Below are 21,999 nucleotides of genomic sequence, written 5' to 3'. Positions count from 1 at the left end.
AATGAAGAAGATATCTGAAACAACAGATAGAACATGCTAGTGTCGCTGAAATAGGAGTAAATGTCTTTATTTAGTTCCTTCCCTCCTGGGTTCATTCCAAAGCTTCACACCTCCCCCTCCTGCTGTCAGAACACATCACATGTAACAGAGGCCCAGAAACAATGGTTCTGCCCACACTTCTCCACCTCCTCCCCGCTGCAGAGCACTGTAGGGACAATTCATCTTGTTTGAAAGCCATGGATTTCACACACTTTACAGGCACATCCTCTTCAAACTGGAAACCCCACCAAGTAAAACAGGCTTGGCTGGAAGTTTCTATCTGTGCCACATTCTGGGTGCCTCTCTAGAACACTAAGATCCCTCCAAGCAGTTCAAAAAAGTTCCTCTCTCCATATCTTTCCAGACAGCCAGTCACTTGGCTGAAACGTGTTTTCAAAGATTTCACAAGTCCAATTTCCACCCATTGAGATAAGCAGTCCAAAAAATTAAGGCGTGGGGGGGGCATTGAATGAAAGGGTAATAAAGCATTTATTAAAGTTACAATAACATCTCAAAGAGACCCGTCACACTTCTGGAAATGCTTAACCAGGCACAAGTGTGAGAACAGTCATGGCCCCAGTTGCTGAGGGCAAACACACCTTCATTCCCGGAGCAGGAAGGACAAACAGGAGCTACCAGGAACATTCCCGCCAGCCTGTCGGCAGGCGCACAGGCCCACTGCAGGTCACACTCTTGTGCTCATCACCAAACAAGGCCCAGGAGCTGTGCAAATGCTGCAGGGCAGAGCAGCAAGCCGGGACTCTCCACATTCACAAACGCCACACTCACACTGCACTGATGTACATTCATACATTACCTGCTAGAGATCCAAAATCAAAGCAACTGAAAAAAAAAAAAGGATGCCCATGCATTCCAGACACTGCGCAATCCTATGTTAAGGCCACAGAAGTCAGCCCTTCTCCCTGCCTCAGCTCTGCATCTGACTGTCTGCTTAGAATGTATAGTATGTGTTCTTTACACCACCACACTCCAAAATCTGCATGTCCTTCCCGTGGAATTCTCTCGGGACATAGTCCCACTAACCACTCATGAGTGACAACAGTTATTTTATTTCACACTGAGGGGTCAGGCGGGGTGGGGAGTTAACAGGTAAGCCAGGGATAAAGAGGTCACATGGCCAAATGAGGCACTTCCAAGTTGGGGCAGAATCCAGAGTACTCAGGACTATTCACCAAGTGCCTGGCGGGACTGAAGGGGCGGAAGCCTCAGTTCCAGAAGACCCACTGCAAGTGCCATCCCTGACCTGCCAGGGAGCCATGGGCGCTCAGAGGCCTGCTGCCCCCCAAAGCCTGAGGGCAGCCCTCACTGAGAAGGCCACATAACACTTCTGGGGTGTGTTTCTCCTGGATTCTGGAACAGCTAGAGGCCCGTCACCCCAGGGAACTGTGGGGAGGCTCTGTTGCCGCCAGAAGGTAAGCTCACACCTGCCAACACCACACACAGTGCACTCTGCAGCTAGACTGGGGTTCCCTGACCCTGTGACTCCAGTGACAGGCAACCTTAAGAACTTCTGGGGCTTGACAGAGAACAGCCAACATCTTATCTTCCAACCAAGAGCATTTTAAAAAATAAAAATATTGCCCTCTATTAGCACCTTCGTTACATAAAAGTAATTTTATCACCCAAATTAGAAAGGACATTATCTCAGAATAAAATATAAATCTTCAGGTTGAATAAACTTGACTGTCAGTTACTTAATATATGTCCTTATCCTTATGAACCTAAAAGGAGCCCTCTGTGCCAGGGGCCGATGCTGTCGGCCCCCATGACTGTCACTGCCCCGTGAGGTCCCCAAGGTCACAGGCTCTTCCAGCACTATCACCACCTCCAATGCAACCCCACTGGGAGGAAGGACCAGAGTCACACCAGAAGTTCACAGCCACAGGGACCGCTGGGAACAGAGCGCCTTCGCACAGGTCCCACAGGCACGCGCAGCCAGAGGGCTGCAGAAAAGCATGGGAAAGCCCTTCTCTCTGAGTTTCCTCAGCTCTGACCTCACTTGCTGCATGTTCTTCCCCTTCTACTGCTGCATGAACGCTTGATTTAAAAAATTGATTCAGAGAAAAAGAAAAAAAGAAGAAAGGATGGCCCTTAAGCCTGAAAACAGAAACAGAGTCAACAACAAAAAACTGCTAATTATCCTATTTTTAAACTCACCTAACAAGTACCTGCCAGCAGCAACTTACCAAATATTAAAACAGAACATCAAAAACCCAGTATCACTGCCTTAAACCCTTTTCAGGAACATGGCAGGACATAAATAAATAAATATGTAAATAACATAAGTAATACGAAAAGGCCTGGATGGGTCTGGGAAACAGACTCAATACCGGCACCCAGGATGCCAAAGTGGAATTCTCAGAGGCCATCGACACTGCCCCTGACCCCAGTCCCTGCCATATGTCCACAGCTGGCCAGGCCCACCACAGGACGCTGTTCAATGCCCAGGAGGTCTCCCCCGAGTGGGAACACTCAGGACACTCCTGGCTGTCCAGCTCACTCCCAGGGGTCCGTCGTGCCCTCCCCAGGGAGAGCTCTGGGGCCCGGTGGGCAGAGGCCTCCTCAAGTACCACCATGTTTCCCTGCTACAAGGGACTTTCGGGCCCCATGCCTCAGAAACACAATTTCCTAAAGTGTTCTGACAGAGTTACTCTTTCCTCTTTAGTATCCGATCCTGGGCAAGGAAAGGAAAGGGGGCTTTAGTAAAGTGTCACTCAAACAAGTAGGAATGGCCTTAATCAGCTATCTATACTGTTTTCAGATTCATGTTTGGCAGCTATGAAGTTTCAAACTACAGGCTGAACCTCACAGTTCTCAGGATTCTGAAAGCATCGGCCAAGTCTGGCTGAACCAATGACCAGACCTGAACTCTGCACAGGAAGGGTGGAGGCCCCGGACCCACACAAACTGGCCCAGAGCACAGCACATTCAAGGGGCCGAGCAGGAGCGCCCCTACTCCCTGGCACCCTCTCCTGCCTCATACTACCTCCTGGCCAGGTCGTGGGGAGACCCAACTATGAGAATCAACTCAGTCCGTTCCTTTCATAAAGACCCCAGGAAAATGGTTCAATCCCCAGAACAAAGCCCAGCAACTGCTTCGTCCGGCAGCAGACCCCATACCACCCTGCACCGGGCCCTCACCTCCCACAGCCCAAAGGCCGTGCCCACAAGTGTGCGACTTCTGCAGTGGCACCATTCCCAGGCGTGGCTTTCCAGAAGGTCCAGGGACAGAGGCACCCTCCCACCCGGGGCAGGAGTGGGGAGGCCCCATCCTAACATACCTCTGCAGAAAGCACCCAGTGAGGCAGACTCAGGTGTGCCATGCATCTGTAACACAGCCCATCTGGAGAGAACCTGAGCCAAAGGGGCCGAACCAGGGAGGCCCAGAGTTGGAAGAGCTGAAAGGGAAGGTCAACTTACCACCCACTCTAAAACTCCTCTCTCAGTCCTACCGAAAAGGTGACCAACCACTGCTTCCCCACCTCCAGGGACAGGAAGACCCCGCCAGTGGCCCAGTCCACCCCTGGGAAGCTCCAGCTTCCCTATATCCAGTGAGCCCTACCTCCCCGCAGCTCCTGCCACAGCCTAAGCGTGGTCTCAGCCCCACCCAGACTGCCACAAAAAACACCCCGAGTCCCTTCTCAGCTGAAGCCCTGGCAGCACTTGGCTCTGACCCCAAGAACCCTCATCAGCACCCACAACCCGCAGCTTACGGCCTCACTCTGACCAGCCCCCCGCTCTGTACAAGCCCCGGCAGCCAGGGGCCCAGTCCTTCAGCAGCAGCACACAAGCCCAACCTCAGGCTCAGCCAGCCATGCCGCACTTCAGTACGGTCACAGCTTATGACAGGGTCACTGTAGCCCCACGGCACCTCCGGTGATTGTGTCCACCCTCTGAATCATTCAGGGCCTCTTCTCCCCTCAGACCTCATGCATGCACCTGCAGGTCACAGCCTGGCCTTCTGGCCAAGCCATCCAAGACACACAAGGTAGGGTTTAGAATCCTATCCTCAAGCTGCATTAGACAATGACAGACACCACTTATCTCCGTGGCTAAAACCTACAAGGCTGTTAGTAATTAAGTAAACCTGTATCCTTAATTCAATCATTACAAATTAGATAGCTCTTATGACAGAAAACCTAGGCACAGATTTGAAATCTGCCTATTCCTAAACACTTCTGAAGGTTAGAATCACCACGATTCTATCCAGTGGTCACCAGGGGTGGTTTCCCAGGAAACAGCATCACCTGGGGAGCTCTGAAGAGGCAGCCAATGGCCCACCTCTGCGGACACAGCCACGTACTGAGCCGCACAGCCTGGGCGTGGGTGAGCCCTGCCCACAGCCACAGACTTGGGGATGAGAACTCAGCTCGTCTCACCCCCAGCACCCCTAGCAGGCCAGGGGAAGAATTCTGACCTGGCTGCTGCCCCCATGCTCAGGTCCTAGGAGCAACTGCCAAGACATGAGGTCCAGTAAGGCAAAGAGCAATCAACCGCGCGCTAGATGTTTTGTCCACTGGACACCAAGCAACAGAAAGCCTGGAGCCATCCCGAGGACACGCAAGTCCCCCGTCGGGGAGCGTGCAAGGACCAGAAGGCAGCGCCGCAGGTGTCTCCTTCGGTTAGAACTGGCAGTGAATGCTGTGGGAGCGTCCTTGGTCCTAATGCAGGCAGTCATCTGACTGGCTAGTTCCTCGGTGCGGGCCTCCTAAAATCAATTCGTGTCTGGAAGCTCTTCCAAGGGAAAGGGCAAAGAGTTCACGAGACCTGCTGGCATGATGCGAGGCACAGGTAGGTACAAGAACAGGTGCAGCGCTGCGGGAGGTCCTCCACTTAGACTCCGGCCAGATGCAGGCACCGACTGAGCTACCCAGCTGGTCCATGCAGCCCAGAAGCCACCCTGGGAGGAAGGCAGTTAAGAGACGACACTGCCACGAGAGAACACAGGGAGTGGTAGGGAAGAGCTGAGTGTAGACAAATACCACAGGTCACCCCCAGGAGCAGGGAAAACAGACTAGCAAGTTCGTGAACTGCATTTCTGTACTCTACCTTTTTTTTTCTTTTTTTCTTTTTTTTCTTTTTTTTTTTTCTTTTTTTACCAAAACTCTCTTTTCATTTAGGTATTAGAAGGCTTTAATCAAACAATGAACTTGAGAAGTAAAAATATAAACAGAAGCACAGTTCTGGAAAGTGCTAGGTGTCCTCCCCGCTGGAGCCATGAGCAGGCCAACTCAGCCCGTACATACACTCACCACAAGGCCCACTTTGTGAATATGCTACCATGAGAATCCAAAACAGAGATACTGAGGAAGGACAAAATGAAGTTTTGTATGGACTTTTCAGCTGACAATGACCCCAGGACTGTCCAATGCCCCGAGCACCTGAGATGGAATTACAATCCACGAGAAAAAGGCCACTTCTGCTTCACCAACAGCCAAATGGGATTCCGTCAGCAGCACAGACAGGATGTGGTTCACAGGGGCAAGAATCGGTGTCAACTTTCACTGCAGATCACCTTCCTCCTCACTGCAAGCAACCGCCACGCTTGAATTCTACTCATAAAGCAGAAACTTTTTTATGGGGTCTGGCAGAGGCAGCGAGGGAATCAGATGGAGTCGGTATTTGCCAAGAGCTCTTCTCACGGCCACACGGCACAGACTCAGCAAGGTCCTGGGAACACCTGAAATGCCATGGGAAGAAAAGGAGAGAGAGGGAGGGAGGTTAACCAAAGGCTCGCTGAGATGGACAGACAGAACCACACTGAATGCCCGCGGCCAACTTCCCAATTTCACAGTGGAGAGAGCGGTGCCTGGGGAGGAAGGTCTTGTCACCTGCTCCTCCCGTCTGTGGAAGGAGTGCAATCTTCACGTGGGGCACCTGCTCACCAGGATGGCGCCACCTTGACCGGGTTTAAGTTCCTAGACAGAAACAAGAGCTGACCACTAAAGGCCCTGGTAGGTGTGAATGACGGACCCTCATCTCCCGTCAGCCTCTGCTCTTGTCAGTCCCAGAAATTCCAGGGGGATCCAGAAGAGACACGCCGAGCAGTCTATGAGGAGAGCAGGCTGACAATTCTGCTCTGAGTCAGAAGAGCCCGGCCGGGCCTCTGCCTTGTGAAGCAGGCAGGACACCGGCAGCTTCTCTCAGCAGGACTCCAAGTGACCATTAACCAGCCCCTTTGGGGGAGGCTCAACGTGAATGTGTCTTAATGACTGGCTTAGGAAGCTCCAACAATAAAAACACAATAAACTCAAGTTCTGTATAGGCAAGGGTTAGGGAAAGGTTTTCAACTCAGATGCCCTCGAGACCCAGACAAGGAGGAGGCCGGGTGCAGGCAGGTCACAGACGGCCCACAGCAGCCAGCAGGAGGCACACAAGGTCCACCTCTGAGCCCCAGAGAGGGCCTTGGACAAGAAGACCCAGTCCAGATCAACTGCAAACAACCTGGCCATCGATTGATTAATTCATTAGCAAAATCTTCCTTCATAAATAAGCAAGCTATGGAGTTTATTCTAACAAAAACCAGAGGTATCACACAATAAACGTAATGGTGATTTGAGTGGAACTGAAGAAAGGGAATGAGGACCCCTAGAGGAGGAAGGGCCTACCACCTGTTGTCAGGCAACCGTTTAAAAACCATGCGAAAGTAAAGGGCTTTGGGGTCAAGAAGCAGAGCAGAGAGGTAAAGAGACTATAATTCCAGGAACTTCCAACGTGTACTTTTATATATTTCTTTGTATTGATTCTTGGTGTCTAGGAATTTGAAAAGACCACTCTGGAAGTATTCTGGAAATGGCCTAGCCCTAACTGCACATTCTAAGTGCTTGTTGGAAGAGGTTTTTTTTAAGCACTACAGTTCGATTCATTCAACTGACCCACGCAAGTCAGAAGGGAACTCGGGCCACTTACTTCTGGCCTCTTTAAAGACCTGCAACGCCTCGGGGTCCACCTTCCTTCTGCCTCTTGACTCTGGGCCCAAGGATTCCCACTTCACCAGGTTCAGGTTGGCTCCAAATTCAACAAGCAGGCTCACGAAGGCTGCCTCACAGCCATGACGCAGGACAGCATCCATGACACACCCGGGGGAGCCCCGGTAGAAGCCCTGTGTGTTGACGGGACCATTGCAGTTGAAGTCAGGGTTCGCCCCTGCCTGGAGAAGCAGCTTGAAGCACTGGAGGTTGTGGTAGGCCGCGCTGATATACAAGGGGCAGACCACCAGGGAGGTGAGGCGCCGGGAGAAAGGGGGCCGGATGTCAGGAGTCAGGTGGTGGTTGACGTCGACGTCAGCCCCATACCTACAGGGGAGACACAGGGACAGTGAGACCTTGCGGTGGAACGACCAAAGCCACCAGACCCCCACAGCACTGGAGACAGGCCTGACCTCTGTGAGTACCAGGACACCACTCAGGAGACACCACCGATCACAGCGGCCTCCTGACTTACAGAGCTGAGACCATTCCAAACAACTCGGAACCCTCTCACACAAGCACTCATCAGGGAACTCTTCAGAGCCTCTGAAGAGCAGACAATATTATGGCTAGTCAAACTACTTCAAAACAAAGGATAAAAAAGGAAAATTTCCAAATTCATCTTATGAAATTAGCAGAACAATCCCAAAATCTGACAAAAGCCACACCATTAGAAAAAAAAAAAAAAACTTACGAGTATCAACCTACCCACCTTCAATAACATGTTGGCAAAGCAAATCCAAAGTATGAACCACAACTTCATGCAGGTTATTCCAAGAATGCAAGGGTGGTTCCAATATTAGAAATTCTAAGAACCCTGTCCATCATATTCACAGAACTAAGGGGAAAATCATGATTACCCTTATAGATGGAAAAAAATGCGGCATGGGACAAAACCCAACACTAACGCAGGTTTATAAGTACTCAATAAAATAAGAAGTGATAGACATTTCCTTCACAAGATAAAACCCAGATGTTGGTGTCTCACCTAATAGGGCAAGGGGTGGCTCTCCTATGGAGGCTGGGGCGAGCCATCTACACCCACTCTCCAGCCCATTCTTATTCAGGCATTTTAAAGATTTATTTATTTACTTGAGAGAGAGAAAGTGCACAGCTTGATCTCAAGACCCGGAGGATCATGACCTGAGCCGAAATCAAGAGTCAGACAACCAACCAACCGAGCCACTCAGGCACCCCTAAATTTTAAATAAGGGTATTAGTGCAATCCGACAAGAGAAAGCAATTAGCTGATGAAGATCATAAAGAAAGAAAAAAAAGCTTTCCCTATTTGCAGAGAATATGACTATGTCTGGAAAGCCCTGAATAATTAATGAAAATACAATAAGCAATGAATTTATTAAATACTTTAGTAAAGTTACAAAACCAAAAGCCTTCATACATACAAAAATAAGTTCAAATACAAAATGGAAAACACCTTACTTATGAAAGCAAAATGAATTTTAGAATGAGAGATCTAAGCATAAACTTAACAGTACATATCCAAAATTTGCATAAGGGAAGTTAAAAAATACTCAAACAAGTGGGACTCGGAAATGGGGAGCCCCACCACTGCCTTGGAGAGGAGGGCTCAACACTAGTAAGAGCTCAATTTTCCTGAAGTCTATTGTATAAGTGAAAATCCCATCTTGGAGCTAAATAACTTGATTATAAATATAAGCAAAAGTAACATCTCTGCAATTCCAGAAGCTGATGATAAAGTTCATTTGGAAGATCGAAGAAGAAAAGATGTAAAAGCAAAGCTTTTTAACATGAAAATTAAACAAAGAAAAACCTGTGCCTGGCAAACAGCAGCATAAGCAAAGTAAAGCAGTAAGTGGAAAAGTTGGGGGGGATGTTACAAGGGATTAATAGCCTTATCACAGAGAGAGCCAACAAAAGGGAATGATGGGGGTGGGGGCGGGCGGGGTGGCACAGTCAGTTAAGCATCTGACTCCTGGTTTCAGCTCCAGTTATGACCTCAGGGTTGTGATCCAAGGGTCATGATCCTGTGATTGAGCCCCAAGCTGGGCACTATGCTATGCACCCAGTCTGCCTAAGACTCTCCTCTCCCTCTGAGCCTCCCCTCTGCCTGCTCAGGCTCTCTCTCTCATATAAGTAAGTAAATCTTAAAAAAAAAAAAAAAAGCAAAAGCTCAACTGCTCTACAGGAAAATGAGCTAGAGACGCTGACAGCGGCAAGCATCTCTCAGTCATCTGAAAAGATACTCAGCCTCATCATAACACAAACGCAAATTAAAACCACCTTTACACCTGAAACTAATGTAACATTTTAATTTTAATTTAAAAAAAAAAAACTACCCTGAGATACTACTTCTCACCTATCACACTGGGGAAAATCAAAATTTTATTAACCAAGCTTTAAAGAAACAAGAAGTCTCATTCAGTTCTGGGGGCAATGCAAAATGGAACAATCCCACTAGCACTGGAACAATCCCACTAGGACCCACTAAATTTGGCAAGAACTGGGAAAACTACATATCCATTTACCCTCTGACCCACCAATCACACCCTTGGAATCTCTTCCCAAGTTGCATCTGCAAAATTCCAGAAAGATGCACGCACGCAGCAATTCATTAAAATGTTTCATGTAAGAGCTGAAGGCAAGAAACAACCCACAGGTCCCTCAAGAGGAGACTGGGTGAACAAACCGTGGCCCATCCACATAAAGCAGCACTGAACCCCTGTGAAAAGGTGTAAGGAGTGTCACCACTACTCCAGAATGACCTCAGAACACACTCGGGCAGAACAGTCAAAGTGTGTACTATGCTACTGTTTATCGGAGAGAAAGTGGTTACAATACATTCGTGTATCTGATAACACACCTAGATATATGCACGTTATGCTTATTTTTTCAACAATGGAGGGATCAACTATGAAAGCTTAAAAATGGTCATCTATAGGGAAGCTGAAGGAGACTGACACAGAAGCTAGACCTCTTTTAATATATGTTGCTTTACAGACTTGACTTTGGAACCACATAAATAAGTCATAAAACAAATTAAATAAAAGGCAATCCCCAAAAACTAAAAGCAAAAAGAAAACCACTTTAGCCCCAACTGTGTATCCAGATGGTGCCATGCAGTCCTGACTGCTGGGGGCCTCCTCTTTCTGGGTGTATTAAACCGCCAGACCCAGCAGCAGAGTCCCCTGGAAGGCCCTGAGATAGGAAGCATAGCTCACCGGCCTCATGCTCACAGCTGTCCCCGCAATGATCCCTGCCCAGACGTGAGGAAATCATCTCTTAGGCGACAGGTGCAGGAGCAGCCTGACATGCCAACCTCATTCTTCAGCAGAGCCAATCTCTAAATGACTCTAAAAAGGCAGGGGCTTTGGGTTCCCACAAGGGACCTGCCCTTGTCCCTGCCCTCAAGGGAGTCTAAATATATGACTTACTATAGGGAGTTTGGAGTTCTCTAGCCCAAGTGCAAATTACCAACCTCGGTCCCTTTCATCTAAGCAGAGGCCATGGACTCAAGCACGGAGGGTGGCCTGGCTCAGGGTATCAGAGTCCTTGCAAAGTCGAGAGTGTGCTTGTTAAAAATGCTGCCTGGCATGGGGCGTGAGAGCCCACGTCGGGTGAGGAGTCATGTGTGAGAGGCGGCAGCAACATCAGACTGGTTACAGATCAGGACTGGCAAAATAAACAAATGTGTTAAGGAGAAGGGGAACCAGGTCTCTGCTGGAAAAGCAAATAATAAAGTCAGAAACGGAGAAGTAGGATATACCAGATTAGATTAGAAGTATCAGGATGAACTCAACTGTCAATGTACATAGATACAGAAATACAGACAGAAACGTACATGTAACCTTAGCTCTGTCCAATTGGAGGGACTGAAAACAGCAACATCCCATAACCAAAAAACACTATCGGTACCCAGATCTTGGCCTCTAAGCACCACTCTCCACTAAAAAGAAACCAGGATGCTTTGAAGAAATGACTCATTCCAGGGCTAAGACAGGCACAGTACTAGATGAGCCTAGACTATGTTGTTACAAGAGAAAGTAAGAAACTGATCAAAGGCTGCAGGGGACATGTCCTAAGGACAGAGCTAGGCTCCAGTTTAAAGACTCTGTGCAGCCAAATCCGAGACAATCTGAGCATCAAAATAAGTAATACTACTATGGGATTATAACTCCCTGGAAAATAAAACTGTAAGTCTAACACAAATAAATTAAAAATCTGATGAGAAATACGATATATATGTGTTGCATGGTCCCTTGCCACAAAATACGAATTAAATAATTACAGAGGGGAAAAAGAGTAGCTTTACAGTGGAGAAACCCAACAGACACCACCTTAATCAAAAGATCACACTGACATCAGCAGTGACGGGCCCAAGGACAACCCTGTGCAACCGGAGAGGACCTAAAGAGCGCAGCCTTGCTCCTGGGAGAGCTCCGCCAGGCACGCATTACGGGCTCCCCTCTGAGTCACCACTAGACAGACGTAGGCACCTGCTTCCCTGAGCTTCCATCATGCCAGACAGCCCTCCAATGCCACCCAGGTTTCATCGGCTCGTGTTTCATGGAATTAGGAAATGCCAGCATGGAGAAGCAGAGAAGACGGGTAGGCAGGCAGGCGCCTACGGCACAGGAAACAGCCCCATTTTCCAGGCCATGCTTTAAATGGCCAGCCAGCAGTCCTATTCTCTGGCCTGTCTCTTCAACACATTTGGAGTATACGAAGGAACTTCTCCTTGAAACCCACATGCCTGCTTGCAGGCAGCGCAGGCCTAAGGAGGAGAAGGGAGGGGCACACAGACCAATGTGTTCCCAGGACCGTCCTTTCCCCACTGAAGCCGCCGTCAGACACCACAAACGTAAATCTCACCCAGCCTCCTAGACACTCCAGCAGGAACAGGAAAAACGCTCCCCACCACACACCAAACCAAGCAGAACTGCCATTTCACTTCACACACTCAACCAATAAAGAAAAAGAGAACTAAATTTTAAGCAGTGATTTTTTTTTCCTTCTCCTGTTAGGGATAGGTCTTCCAAAATGTTTGTAATTTTGGGCAATATGACAATCTGGTATTAGCTGGGCTATGGGAAAGACAGCCCTTCATCCACTCATAAAAATACGCTGGATAGGATCCAGTTAATTTTAATCCTGACTGTTTTCCAAAATTCCCCTCCTGTTTTTAATATCTTTGGCAAGGAACCACTGGGACAACTCAGTGAATCAATATAAATTTTGCACATACAGAAACATCACTCCTTTACCTTTTTTTAAAAAACACCAGCAACATTTATCAAGGGAATTTACAAGTAACAAAATTGAATTCACTTGCAGAGAAACAGCAAATCACGGCATGACAGCAGAGAACCCTGCGTGTAAGAACAATGACCTAGGAAGGCAGCTGCTGACATCAGATTTAGATTGTAGTATTTGCTCAGTAACTCAACCATATCTCTCTCATTTTCCAACAGTCACTAAGTCAGTTACCTGGTAATTTAAAAAAGAGAAACCTTTCTGACATGTGTTCTCACTACCTCATTATAATAGTAACGTCCTAGCTCCATGAGGGAATGCAATGTCTTCGTAACGGTAACACTTTCTCAAATAGGGCATCCGTACACGCACTTCTCAAAGTCAAGCCTGCAGTTAATCCAAAGCAGTTGTGCATCATGAACTGACTGAAAGGCCTTACAGGGATTTCTGGAACCAACATGAAATTTCACTGACTGATCCTATTCAAAAATATTTCCAAATTAATGACTTACATTCTCTAAGATGCAAAGATACGGGACTAAGGTGGCTTAGATGATCAGGCTAAAAATTTTTAAAGAGCAGGGAAATATCATAATACCCTCATTTGTCTTGCCAAAAGCCAATCCCACAGTCATTTAAAAAATAAAAATTAAAAAACTTTAATGTAAAGTATATCCTCAGTACCTAATTCAAAAAACACACGCAGCCCTACGCAAGGGGACGCCAGGTCTCTTGCTCCTCAGAACCACGCCCACTGCCGCCTGTAACAACAGGACCCTCACCCAATCCTTTCCACACTGAAAATTGTCTACCTAAACTGTACTCTGTCCAACCACAAGAAATGCCTCCAGAGCAAAGCATGGGAAAAAAGCATCTTAAGTAGAAAGAAGTCACTGGAGACACGGAAAATGAAAATGTAATCTGGTTCAAATTCTTTAAAAATGTAAGGACTGGTACAACTAAAATAAGACCATAAACCATCTAAAAATAACAGAAAGGGAAAGCAAACAAATACAGATCATGGAACAAAGATACAAAATAAAGAACAGCTAAGAAACCAAGAGAGAGACATAGACCTAACATCAGCTGTGGCAATTAGGTTAACTGTACTTAAAAAACAAAGAATCCTATACGGTCAAATAAGAAAGGTGAGCACCCAAAGTACTTAAGCCCACGAAGATTAAAAACTGAATGTGACAGAACATGTAACTGAGCCTTCAATGAGACCTACAGTTCCCTTTTGGTTTGATAGTGAGCATAACCAAAGGAAACAACTTTTAGCATCAAAACATAGGAAGCAAAAAACACTAAAATAAAAGGGGGAAATGACAAATCACAACAGCAATTAGAGGCTAACAGACTTCTCTGAACTTGGGGCAGAGCTGATGGCTAAAAATGGGAAAAAATAGAGGGACCATGAGTAAGGCGACTGAGGCTACCACACTGCCTGCTGCAAATAAATACCCGTGGTCACATGCTTTGTTACAAGCATCCACAACATGTGTGACAGTAAAAAAAAAAAAAAAAAGAAAAGAAAGAAAAATTAAAAACTCAAAAGAAGCCCCAAAATGCAAGTTATTTGTTCCACATTACCTGAGCACGACAAGATAAAAGTAGTTCATAAAAATGTGCATTAAGTTTTTCTCCTCCATAACAACAAGAACAAAAAGGAAATCAACTTCAATAATACCTAACTTAAATATAGGGGAAAAGTTTAGCAAGTAAGAACAAAGCTACAGGTGAAAGAAATAATAACCTTGAAAGTGGACACTCTGAGAAGAGTAATGAATAATCCATCCATCATTCAACTGAAAAAGGAGAAAAATAAAGTAAAATTAAGGAAAATGGGAAAAAATAAACTAGAAATTAGTAAGCAGAAAAAGAAGAGAACTGACAGCGAAGAAGTAGCTCTTTAAAAGGACTAACAGATGGGGCGCCTGGGTGGTTCAGTGGGTTAAAGCCTCTGCCTTCGGCTCAGGTCATGATCTCAGAGTCCTAGGATCGAGCCTCGCATCGGGCTCTCTGCTCAGCAGGGAGCCTGCTTCCCCCGTCTCTCTGCCTACTTGTGATCTCTGTCTAATTAATTAATTAACTAATTGATTGATTTTTAAAAAGACTAATAGACAATTCTTCCAACACATCTAACTTTCCAGAGAGAGGGGGGTAAATATAGACAACAGGGAAAGAGCTGGCCACCATGGGAGATAGTGGCCATGGGGCCACGTCCTCCACAAGGGCCCGAGCCAGGCGACAGTGGCTGGGTGTCCACAGCACTGACCTGATGAGGGCCTGCAGAAGGTCGGCCCGGCCCACACGCGAGGCATGGTACACGGGGGTGCTGCGGTGGTGCCGGCTGCCGTTGGGGTCAGCACCAGCTTCCAGGAGGATCTGAGCACTCTCCAGGTGTCCGTTTACCACAGCCACGTACAGGGCAGTCTGTCCTTTCACGTCCACAAGATCCACCTCGGCCCCTTTCCGGATCAGGAAGTCCACACAGTTGCCGTGGCCTGCGGTGGCCGCGATTCTCAGCGGCGTGCAGGGGAGCCAGCCACAGCACCAGACAGACTTCTCGTTGATGCGGCTGAGAAAGAGCACAGGGGAGCCAGGCTGTGGGGGCAGCTGGGAACCCCACACACAGCTCTGCTTCCTTGCAGACTGGTCCATGCCGGGAACAGAGTGCAGGAGGGCAACCTCTTCAGACAGACACCGTGGTGCTTCAAGAATGCCTCCGCATGTGCTGTTTTATGAAACGCTGGCTCCATGCGTGGGGCAGAGCAGAACTGCAGAGCCCATTCCACAGCGGAGGGCCCTGAGGCACAGGCAGACTGATAGTCCCAGAGCTAAGACCTCAGACCTCCCAACTCCAGCTCCACAAAGGACGGAAGGGTCTGCCCAGGGAGGCAGCGCAGGATGAACGGCAAATAGTCGTTGGCAATCTGCCAGGGTCCCGAGGCCCCTTCTCACCAACCACTCACTGTGGTGGCCTAAGGTTGGCCTTGGCACCCTCACTGGGACCGGGTGACCCCGGTGATCCCCCTACCTGTGGCATAGCACAAATGCCAGCCTGTGGGAACTGCTAAGGTCATGCAGTGCTCCACTCCCAGCCAATATCAGCTGAAGAGAATAGGCTACGCTCAGCCCTCATCAAAAGTGACCATCAGACTGGGACTCCCTGTCAAGGAATGCCACGGCCATGAAGCCCACTGACCCACCATGTCACCAACTGAGACACAGTTCACTTCAAGCTCCCAGGGCAGCTGTGAACAAGCCTGGCCATCCAGCTCACAGCAGAATGACACAAAATGACACACAGTGGGTCAGGGGCTCCTCCTTCAGCTGAGCCCTGGCTCCCACTAGCCCAGAAGACCAAAGTACTCATGGTCACAGTACAGAGCAACAAAAATCCATCAGCAAGAAACAGATTTACTAAAGCCAAATGTAAGAAGAAAGGAAAAAAAAGTACTTAGAAAAGCAATATGAAAATACCTAGTTGAACTCTATTGTTTTTATTGTACTGTTGCATCTGCAAACTTAAGGCTTCCTTTGGGCTTGAGTCATCTGCATTAACTATTCATGCGGAATCCATCTGCTACCTTTGTATGACGATTCCTTTCTGGATATTTAGAGCTTTTTTTAAAAAAAATACTGATATCTATTCTAATGAAATAATGCTAGGGCATCAGAAGTTAAAAAAAGAAAAAAAGAAAAAAGAAAGAAAGAAACCTATTCTTGAATTGTTAGGAATACCTCCCTTGAGAGCTATTTACAGAAAGCAGCATTAATTTCAGTATTGACACGCAGACATTTCTTCCAATTCACTACCAACTTAACCCCAAAGGGAAAAGCAACACAAAGCAGGAAGGAGTTTTGGGTGGCACGTCAGCTGCTAATCTAGCTAGGGTTCCAATCTCCAACCCACAAAGCAATCAGAGAACACCCAGAGGGAAGGCAGACTCTGTGCTCTGCCAGGGGTCCCTGGTGGGAAAAAAGGAGTACCAACACCCGCTGCTGTTAAGGAAGAGCCCGAGCCAGTGTGGAGGAGCAGGGAGGAGCAGGTGGGCTCTGGCAGGCAGCAGGCCGGGCACTACAGACACGGGAAAGAAGAAGGTGAGCATACTGCATATCCCTGGGTGATGAGACAGCTGGGCTGAGGCTGAGCACCAGGCCTGGGGAGGGCAGACACCTGGGGACCAGAGACACCAGAGGAGGGTACATCAGGAAGTCTGCACCCACAGCGGGATAAGCATATGAAAACAACAAAGTTAGGGGAACTCATGTATACAGCTTAGGGTAAAGAGCCACAGGAGATTTGGAAGGAGGCAGGACCACTCTTGAAGAGAGTAACAGTGCTGCCATCAGGACTAATAGCAAGAAAGCTGACATCAGGGAGGGCCAGAAGTTTCCAGAAAATACCAAGGTCAATAACCGAGCTGGATTCGAATTCAGGTATCCCTATCCTCACCACTGGCTATCTCCTAGTAGTCTGACCATTCTCCCTCCGTCTCCTCCTCCAACCGTCTTCACCTGCTCACCAGGGAGACACAGTGCCCTCACGGATCACACCCCTCAGCTTGCAGCAGCAGCCGGCCCACCCCAGGACAGCGATGCTCACCTCCGGTAGCTCTCCTCCTGCAGCAGGCTCCTGAGGGTCTGGAGGTCCCCCACGTAGGCTGCATCATGGAGTCTCGTGTCCTCACAGTGCTCCAGCGGATGGTCACAAAACTGCTCCCTCAGCCACTCCTTCAAATTAGGACCTGCACTGAAGAGAGGGGCTCCTGTCAGCTAAGGGAAACCATGCTGACACCAAATGGGACAGGGGTCGGGGGGGGTGCCCTCTACCTTGAGCCCTTTGTCTTCAGACTGCAGGTCTAACTAATTAAGCTCAAACGTTCCAGAATAAACCATTCCCATCCTCCAGAAATGCCCAGAGCTGAGAAAAATACAGAATGTCTCCCTTAGTGAAACAAGCACATTCCTGACACCACACCTGACAAGGGCGATGATTTTTAAAACGTGATTGGGACAGGAGGCAAGGAGTCAATCCTACTGAAGAATACAGAAGATCCTACATAAAATAGCAAGGTGCAACTTAAAATACATACCAAAAACCCACCACAATATTACTCTGTTTATCTCAAGGATGTAACAATGTCTTGATATTGGGGGGAAACAAATAATCATCGCCTGTATTACAAGAAGACACTTGCATCTGGCAAAATTCAACAGGCACACAAATGCTGCTGCTTGTAACATGAATGACTACAGTGAGCCAACCTGGGCCATGACCCCACAGGAGTCGCCATGCGCAACTCATGAGACCGTAACCTAAGATGGGTGTACTGTACTGAATGTAAGTTACACCTCAGTAAGAAGGAAAATGTTAAAATATATGCATATGAACAGAAAGCCAGCTTCACATAATGAAGACTATACAACTGGAAAACAGTAAAGATAACTAGAGTCAACCGTACCATGTGCTTGGACAGGGTGAGTTAATGCTAGAAAAATTTTAAATGATAAGAAATAAAATAAGTGGTTTAACAAATCTCTTCGGGGTTTTTACGTGAGATGTGACAAAAATATTATAAAAGTCTATCTGGAAGGGCACCTGGGTGGCTCAGTCAGTTAAGCGTCTGACTCTTGATCTCAGCTCAGGTCTTGATGTCAGGGTCCTGAGCCCAAGCCCCACTTTGGGCTCCATGCTGGGTGTGGAGCTCACTTTAAAAAAAAGTTTATGTGGAAACATGACAAAAAGTCACGTTTTTTAGTACATATGAAACAAAAAGACCCAACCCATTAACAGAACATATTATCTCTTATCAGAATAAAAAATAAAACAGAATCAGTTGCCCAAAAAAGACGTTAGTATAAAGATAAATGGGTATCAAAATCTGAGGAATAGAAAGAGTAGTTGCTATAGACTGAATGTTTGCCTCCCCTAAAATATGCTGGAATCTTAAACTCCCCAAAGTGATGGTATTAAGAGGTAGTGACTGTGGTAAGTGATTACACAGATCATGAGAGAAGAGCCTTCGTGAATGGGATTAGCGTCCATATAAGAGAGACCCCAGAGAGCTCCACACACCCTCCACAGGGCAGGACAAAGTAAGAACACTGCCTCCAGGAAACAGGCCCCTGGCAGACAAAGAACATGCTGGGCCTAGGTCTTGGGACTTTCCAGCCTCCAGAGCTATGAAAAATAAGTGGTCAACAGATCTTTAAAATCAGATCCCTGTTTACAAATTATCGAGTTCTTCCCCTCACACTGGAGCCCAGAAATCAAGAGTTCTGCGGATATCGGATATCGTTACAGACAGGGGCTTAAGGAAAGAGTGTGACCACGAACTCCGAGCCTGTGACCAGGCACCAGTGGAAAGCACACCCCTCCACTGGGACTCCTCCCGATGATGAAGTTGCTTTTACATTCACATCAAATCTCTAAAATACCTACTGCAGACAAGGCCTGAGCGCTGTACAAGAGGGGTGATGAGAAGGCTTCCTTGCCCTTCAGGACTCAACAGAACACTGGCAGGTGTACACACACACACAGGTTACTTGAGCTGATCCCACATCCACGCCTGCAGCAGATTAACAGGCAGCCTCAAGGAAACCCTCAGGGCAGCCTCCACCCTGATCTTCCTTCAGTTAGTAGTTCTCCTCCACAGCAGTTATCCTGCAGTTTCACCCGCCTGAGTGAAAAGGCTCAAAGCAGGGGTGAGTAAGATTGAGGAAGTGTAGCGCCAGATGGACAGGTTAAGTGGGAACCACAGACGTTTGTTAAGTTTTTCTCTGGGCCTCCCCTCTGCTGGCCTCTTTTCAACCCACTCCCTGGCCCAGCTAGGCAGTTTCCTCTACACCCAGCTCCAGATCCAAGGACACTTCGAGTTAGCGTTTCTCTGATCATCATCTCCGATGTCAATGCGATTACTTCACATAGGACTCAGACCTTACCTGGAAATCTGTGCCCCTCCATTCCTAGGCCTGCAACACTGTAAATAACGAAACAGTACTGCTCAGACAGGAGAGGTACTGCATACTGGCCAGAGCAGCCTGTGTTCCACACGACTCCCCTCTGTACTGGGAAGCCATCATCCATCCTCCTCTCGTTCCATCTCTCTCTCACGTTCAAATGACATCCCAGACACTAAAGTCCTGATTCAAAGTATCAACCAAATTCTAGGAGAGAAGGGGCTTTGTCTGAACTGCCCTTGTTCACTGGGGTGTCTCCACCCCGGGCAAGGTCTGGTCCATAGCAGTTCCTCAAGGAAGGACTGCTGAAAGCACGGATGGAGGGATGAAAAGCGCCAAGTCCCCAACTGTCAACTCCTTGGAGGGGTAGCTGTGCAAACACCCAGAGGAACGTGTGAGGTCCAGAGCACAGAAAAGCATTTGGTACACAGGGCCAATTCAGCAACGAGCACAGAGGAAATCCCACCACAGGTTAAGAAGGAACCTCCCCTGAACACAGCAAAGAACACGCTTGGCCTGCAACTTCACATCTGCTTAGTAGTTGGGTCTCCGGGTGAAAACCCTGCGTCTGATGGCTCTTCTGAGTTGTGAGCGTGAGCATTTCCAGCTGCCGGCTCTGCTGGTGGGCCACGGGCCCCTGGACATGCTGTGTCACGGACAGCTCGCTGAGAGCGCTGTTATCGCTGTCCCTTGCCTGTGCGTTTGCGGTAGCAGCCCGTCAAGCCGTGGGTGGCGGCGCGGAGAAAAGACACCTGCCGTCCAGAGGAACCGGCCTCGGGGGGCTTCCCAGACCCCTGCGCTCAGAGCTGGATGACGACCCGTGTCCTGTTCTTAGGGTCCTATCACATCCCCACCGGTTCACAGACCGGCAGTTAGAAAGCAAGTTCCCAGCGCGACGATGTCACCGCGAGGCCGAGGAGCGGGCACACGCAGCAGCCGGGCCGCCCCGTCCGGCGTGCTGCGCTGACCCGACCCCGGCGGCAGGGCGCGGCTCCGTGGGTCTGGCCCTCCGGGGACGGGAAGGCACGGCCCCGGCCCGGGAGCAGCCACCGGGGCCCCTCGGCCAGGGCGCTGGCCCTGTCCTCTGCCGCCCCGCCCCACCCCGCGGCCCGGCGGCTGCACGCACGTTACCTGCGGGCCCCGGCCCGGCCCGCCCGTGGGGGCCGCCGCCCTCCGCCATGGGTGCCCCGGACTCGCCCAGTCCGTAGCCCTGGCCCGAGCGCGCCCCGCAGACCGGAAGCAGAGCCGCAGCGACCACTTCCGGCGCCGCGGGAAGGTGGGCCGCCTCAGGGGCGCGGCTTCCGAGGGGCGCGCCCCTCCCCCAAGGGCCTACGGGGCTTGGCGAAGGGAGCCAGCGCCCCCGCCTCCGGGCTCCAGTCGGAACGTGAGACTCGGCGAGGCGGGGCGCGCGCTGTCGGAAGGCGCGCCGTGTCGGGGTCGCGCGCCGGCAGCGCGGTGGTTTCTCTGCGGGAGTGGAGGAGTCTGGGAAAACACGCTCACCTGCGGGGCGGAGCCTAACTCATCCCGAGGAGCTCTGGCTGTCCGGACCCGTCCCCGCCCTCGCAAAGGAGGCGTGGCCCTCGCTGTTGTGGGCGGGGCTGAGGGCGGGGCTGAGGGCGGGGCTGCGGGCGGGGCTGCGGGCGGGTAGCGCGGTGGTTTGGGACAGGACCGCATCCCACGCCGAGCGCATTTCGCGGTTCAGGTGATCCCCGCGCTCCTCTGTGGGCTGGAGCAGGCTCGCGAGCGCGTGGATGCGAAGGTGCCGGACGTCCAGCCCTAGTCACCGCAGCAGGTTGTGCGGGCTGGGCGCCGCTGCGGTGAGCATGTATCTACGTGCTGAGAGAGGAGTGCGTTCCCTGAATCCCTTCCATGATTGGGGGGGGGGGGGGGGCTTGTCTATTAAATATTGCCCAGTGCCTCACACTAAGCATTTATTGAGTAAATTAGGGAACAAAGGAATGCATCTTCCTGCACTCTCGCGCTTAAGCGTTGTCAAACGGTGTGTATAGAGTTTGCATTCTTGAGCGCGATTCCCTTGGCTGCAGAGCTGGCCGGCCCTGCGAGGGTGTTTGGTGCGGGAGGAGGGCTTTCTGCAATGCGTTCGCACTCGATAAGGGCAGAGAGCTCCCCCGTCAGAGGCTTGGGGGTGACGCCCTCTGTCCCACAGGGCAGGGAGCCAGGGGCGTGCCCAGCCCACCGGCCCTCCACCACAGCTGCCACTGGGAACACCCAGGAGCTTCCAAAACACCCCAGCATGAAAACAAGCCAAGCCTCTGTCAGCGGTGCAGTCAGTAAACAGTGTGGTCTGGCCATCAGTAAACAGTGTGGTCTGGCCATCGTGGAATGATACTCAGCCTTCAAACGGAACGGGCATCGGGTGGCTCAGTCCCTTAAGTGTCTGACTTCAGCTGGGGTCCTGATCTCAGGGTCCTGGGATGGAGCCCCTCGTTGGCCTCCCTGCTCAGTGGGGAGTCTGCTTGTGCCTCTCACTCTGCCCTCCGCCTGCTTGTGCTCTCATGCTCTCTCTCTCTCTCAAATAAATAAAATCTTAAAAAAAAAAAAAGTAAGAATATTCTGACACCTACAACATGGATGAACCTTGAGGACATCATGCTAAGTGAAATAAGCCTGTCACAAAAGGACAAATACTGGATGATGCAACTTATGTGCAGCACCTGGAGGAGTCAAATTCATAGAGACAGAAAATAGCGTGGGTGCCCCAGGCTGGGGAAGGGGAGAACGGGGAGCTGTTTAAAGGACACAGAGGTTC

General features: G+C 49.5%; 1 protein-coding gene across 1 annotated transcript; it reads right to left on the bottom strand.

Annotated features, from left to right (window-relative positions):
- Positions 1–44: 44 nt before the first annotated feature.
- On the bottom strand, positions 45–20,723 carry ASB1 (ankyrin repeat and SOCS box containing 1). The gene is made up of 5 exons (XM_032355364.1): positions 20,361–20,723; positions 16,873–17,014; positions 14,539–14,841; positions 6,970–7,355; positions 45–5,740 (listed from the first exon to the last, which is right to left on the bottom strand). The coding sequence occupies exons 1-5, from the start codon at positions 20,407–20,409 to the stop codon at positions 5,613–5,615; spliced, it is 1,008 nt and encodes a 335-aa protein (XP_032211255.1). The 5' UTR covers positions 20,410–20,723; the 3' UTR covers positions 45–5,612.
- Positions 20,724–21,999: the final 1,276 nt, after the last annotated feature.

The sequence above is a fragment of the Mustela erminea genome, chromosome 8, assembly GCF_009829155.1.
Source record: "Mustela erminea isolate mMusErm1 chromosome 8, mMusErm1.Pri, whole genome shotgun sequence".
Taxonomy (NCBI): domain Eukaryota; kingdom Metazoa; phylum Chordata; class Mammalia; order Carnivora; family Mustelidae; genus Mustela; species Mustela erminea.
Note: the sequence above shows the minus strand (reverse complement) of the source record. Positions and strands in the feature narration are given on the sequence as shown.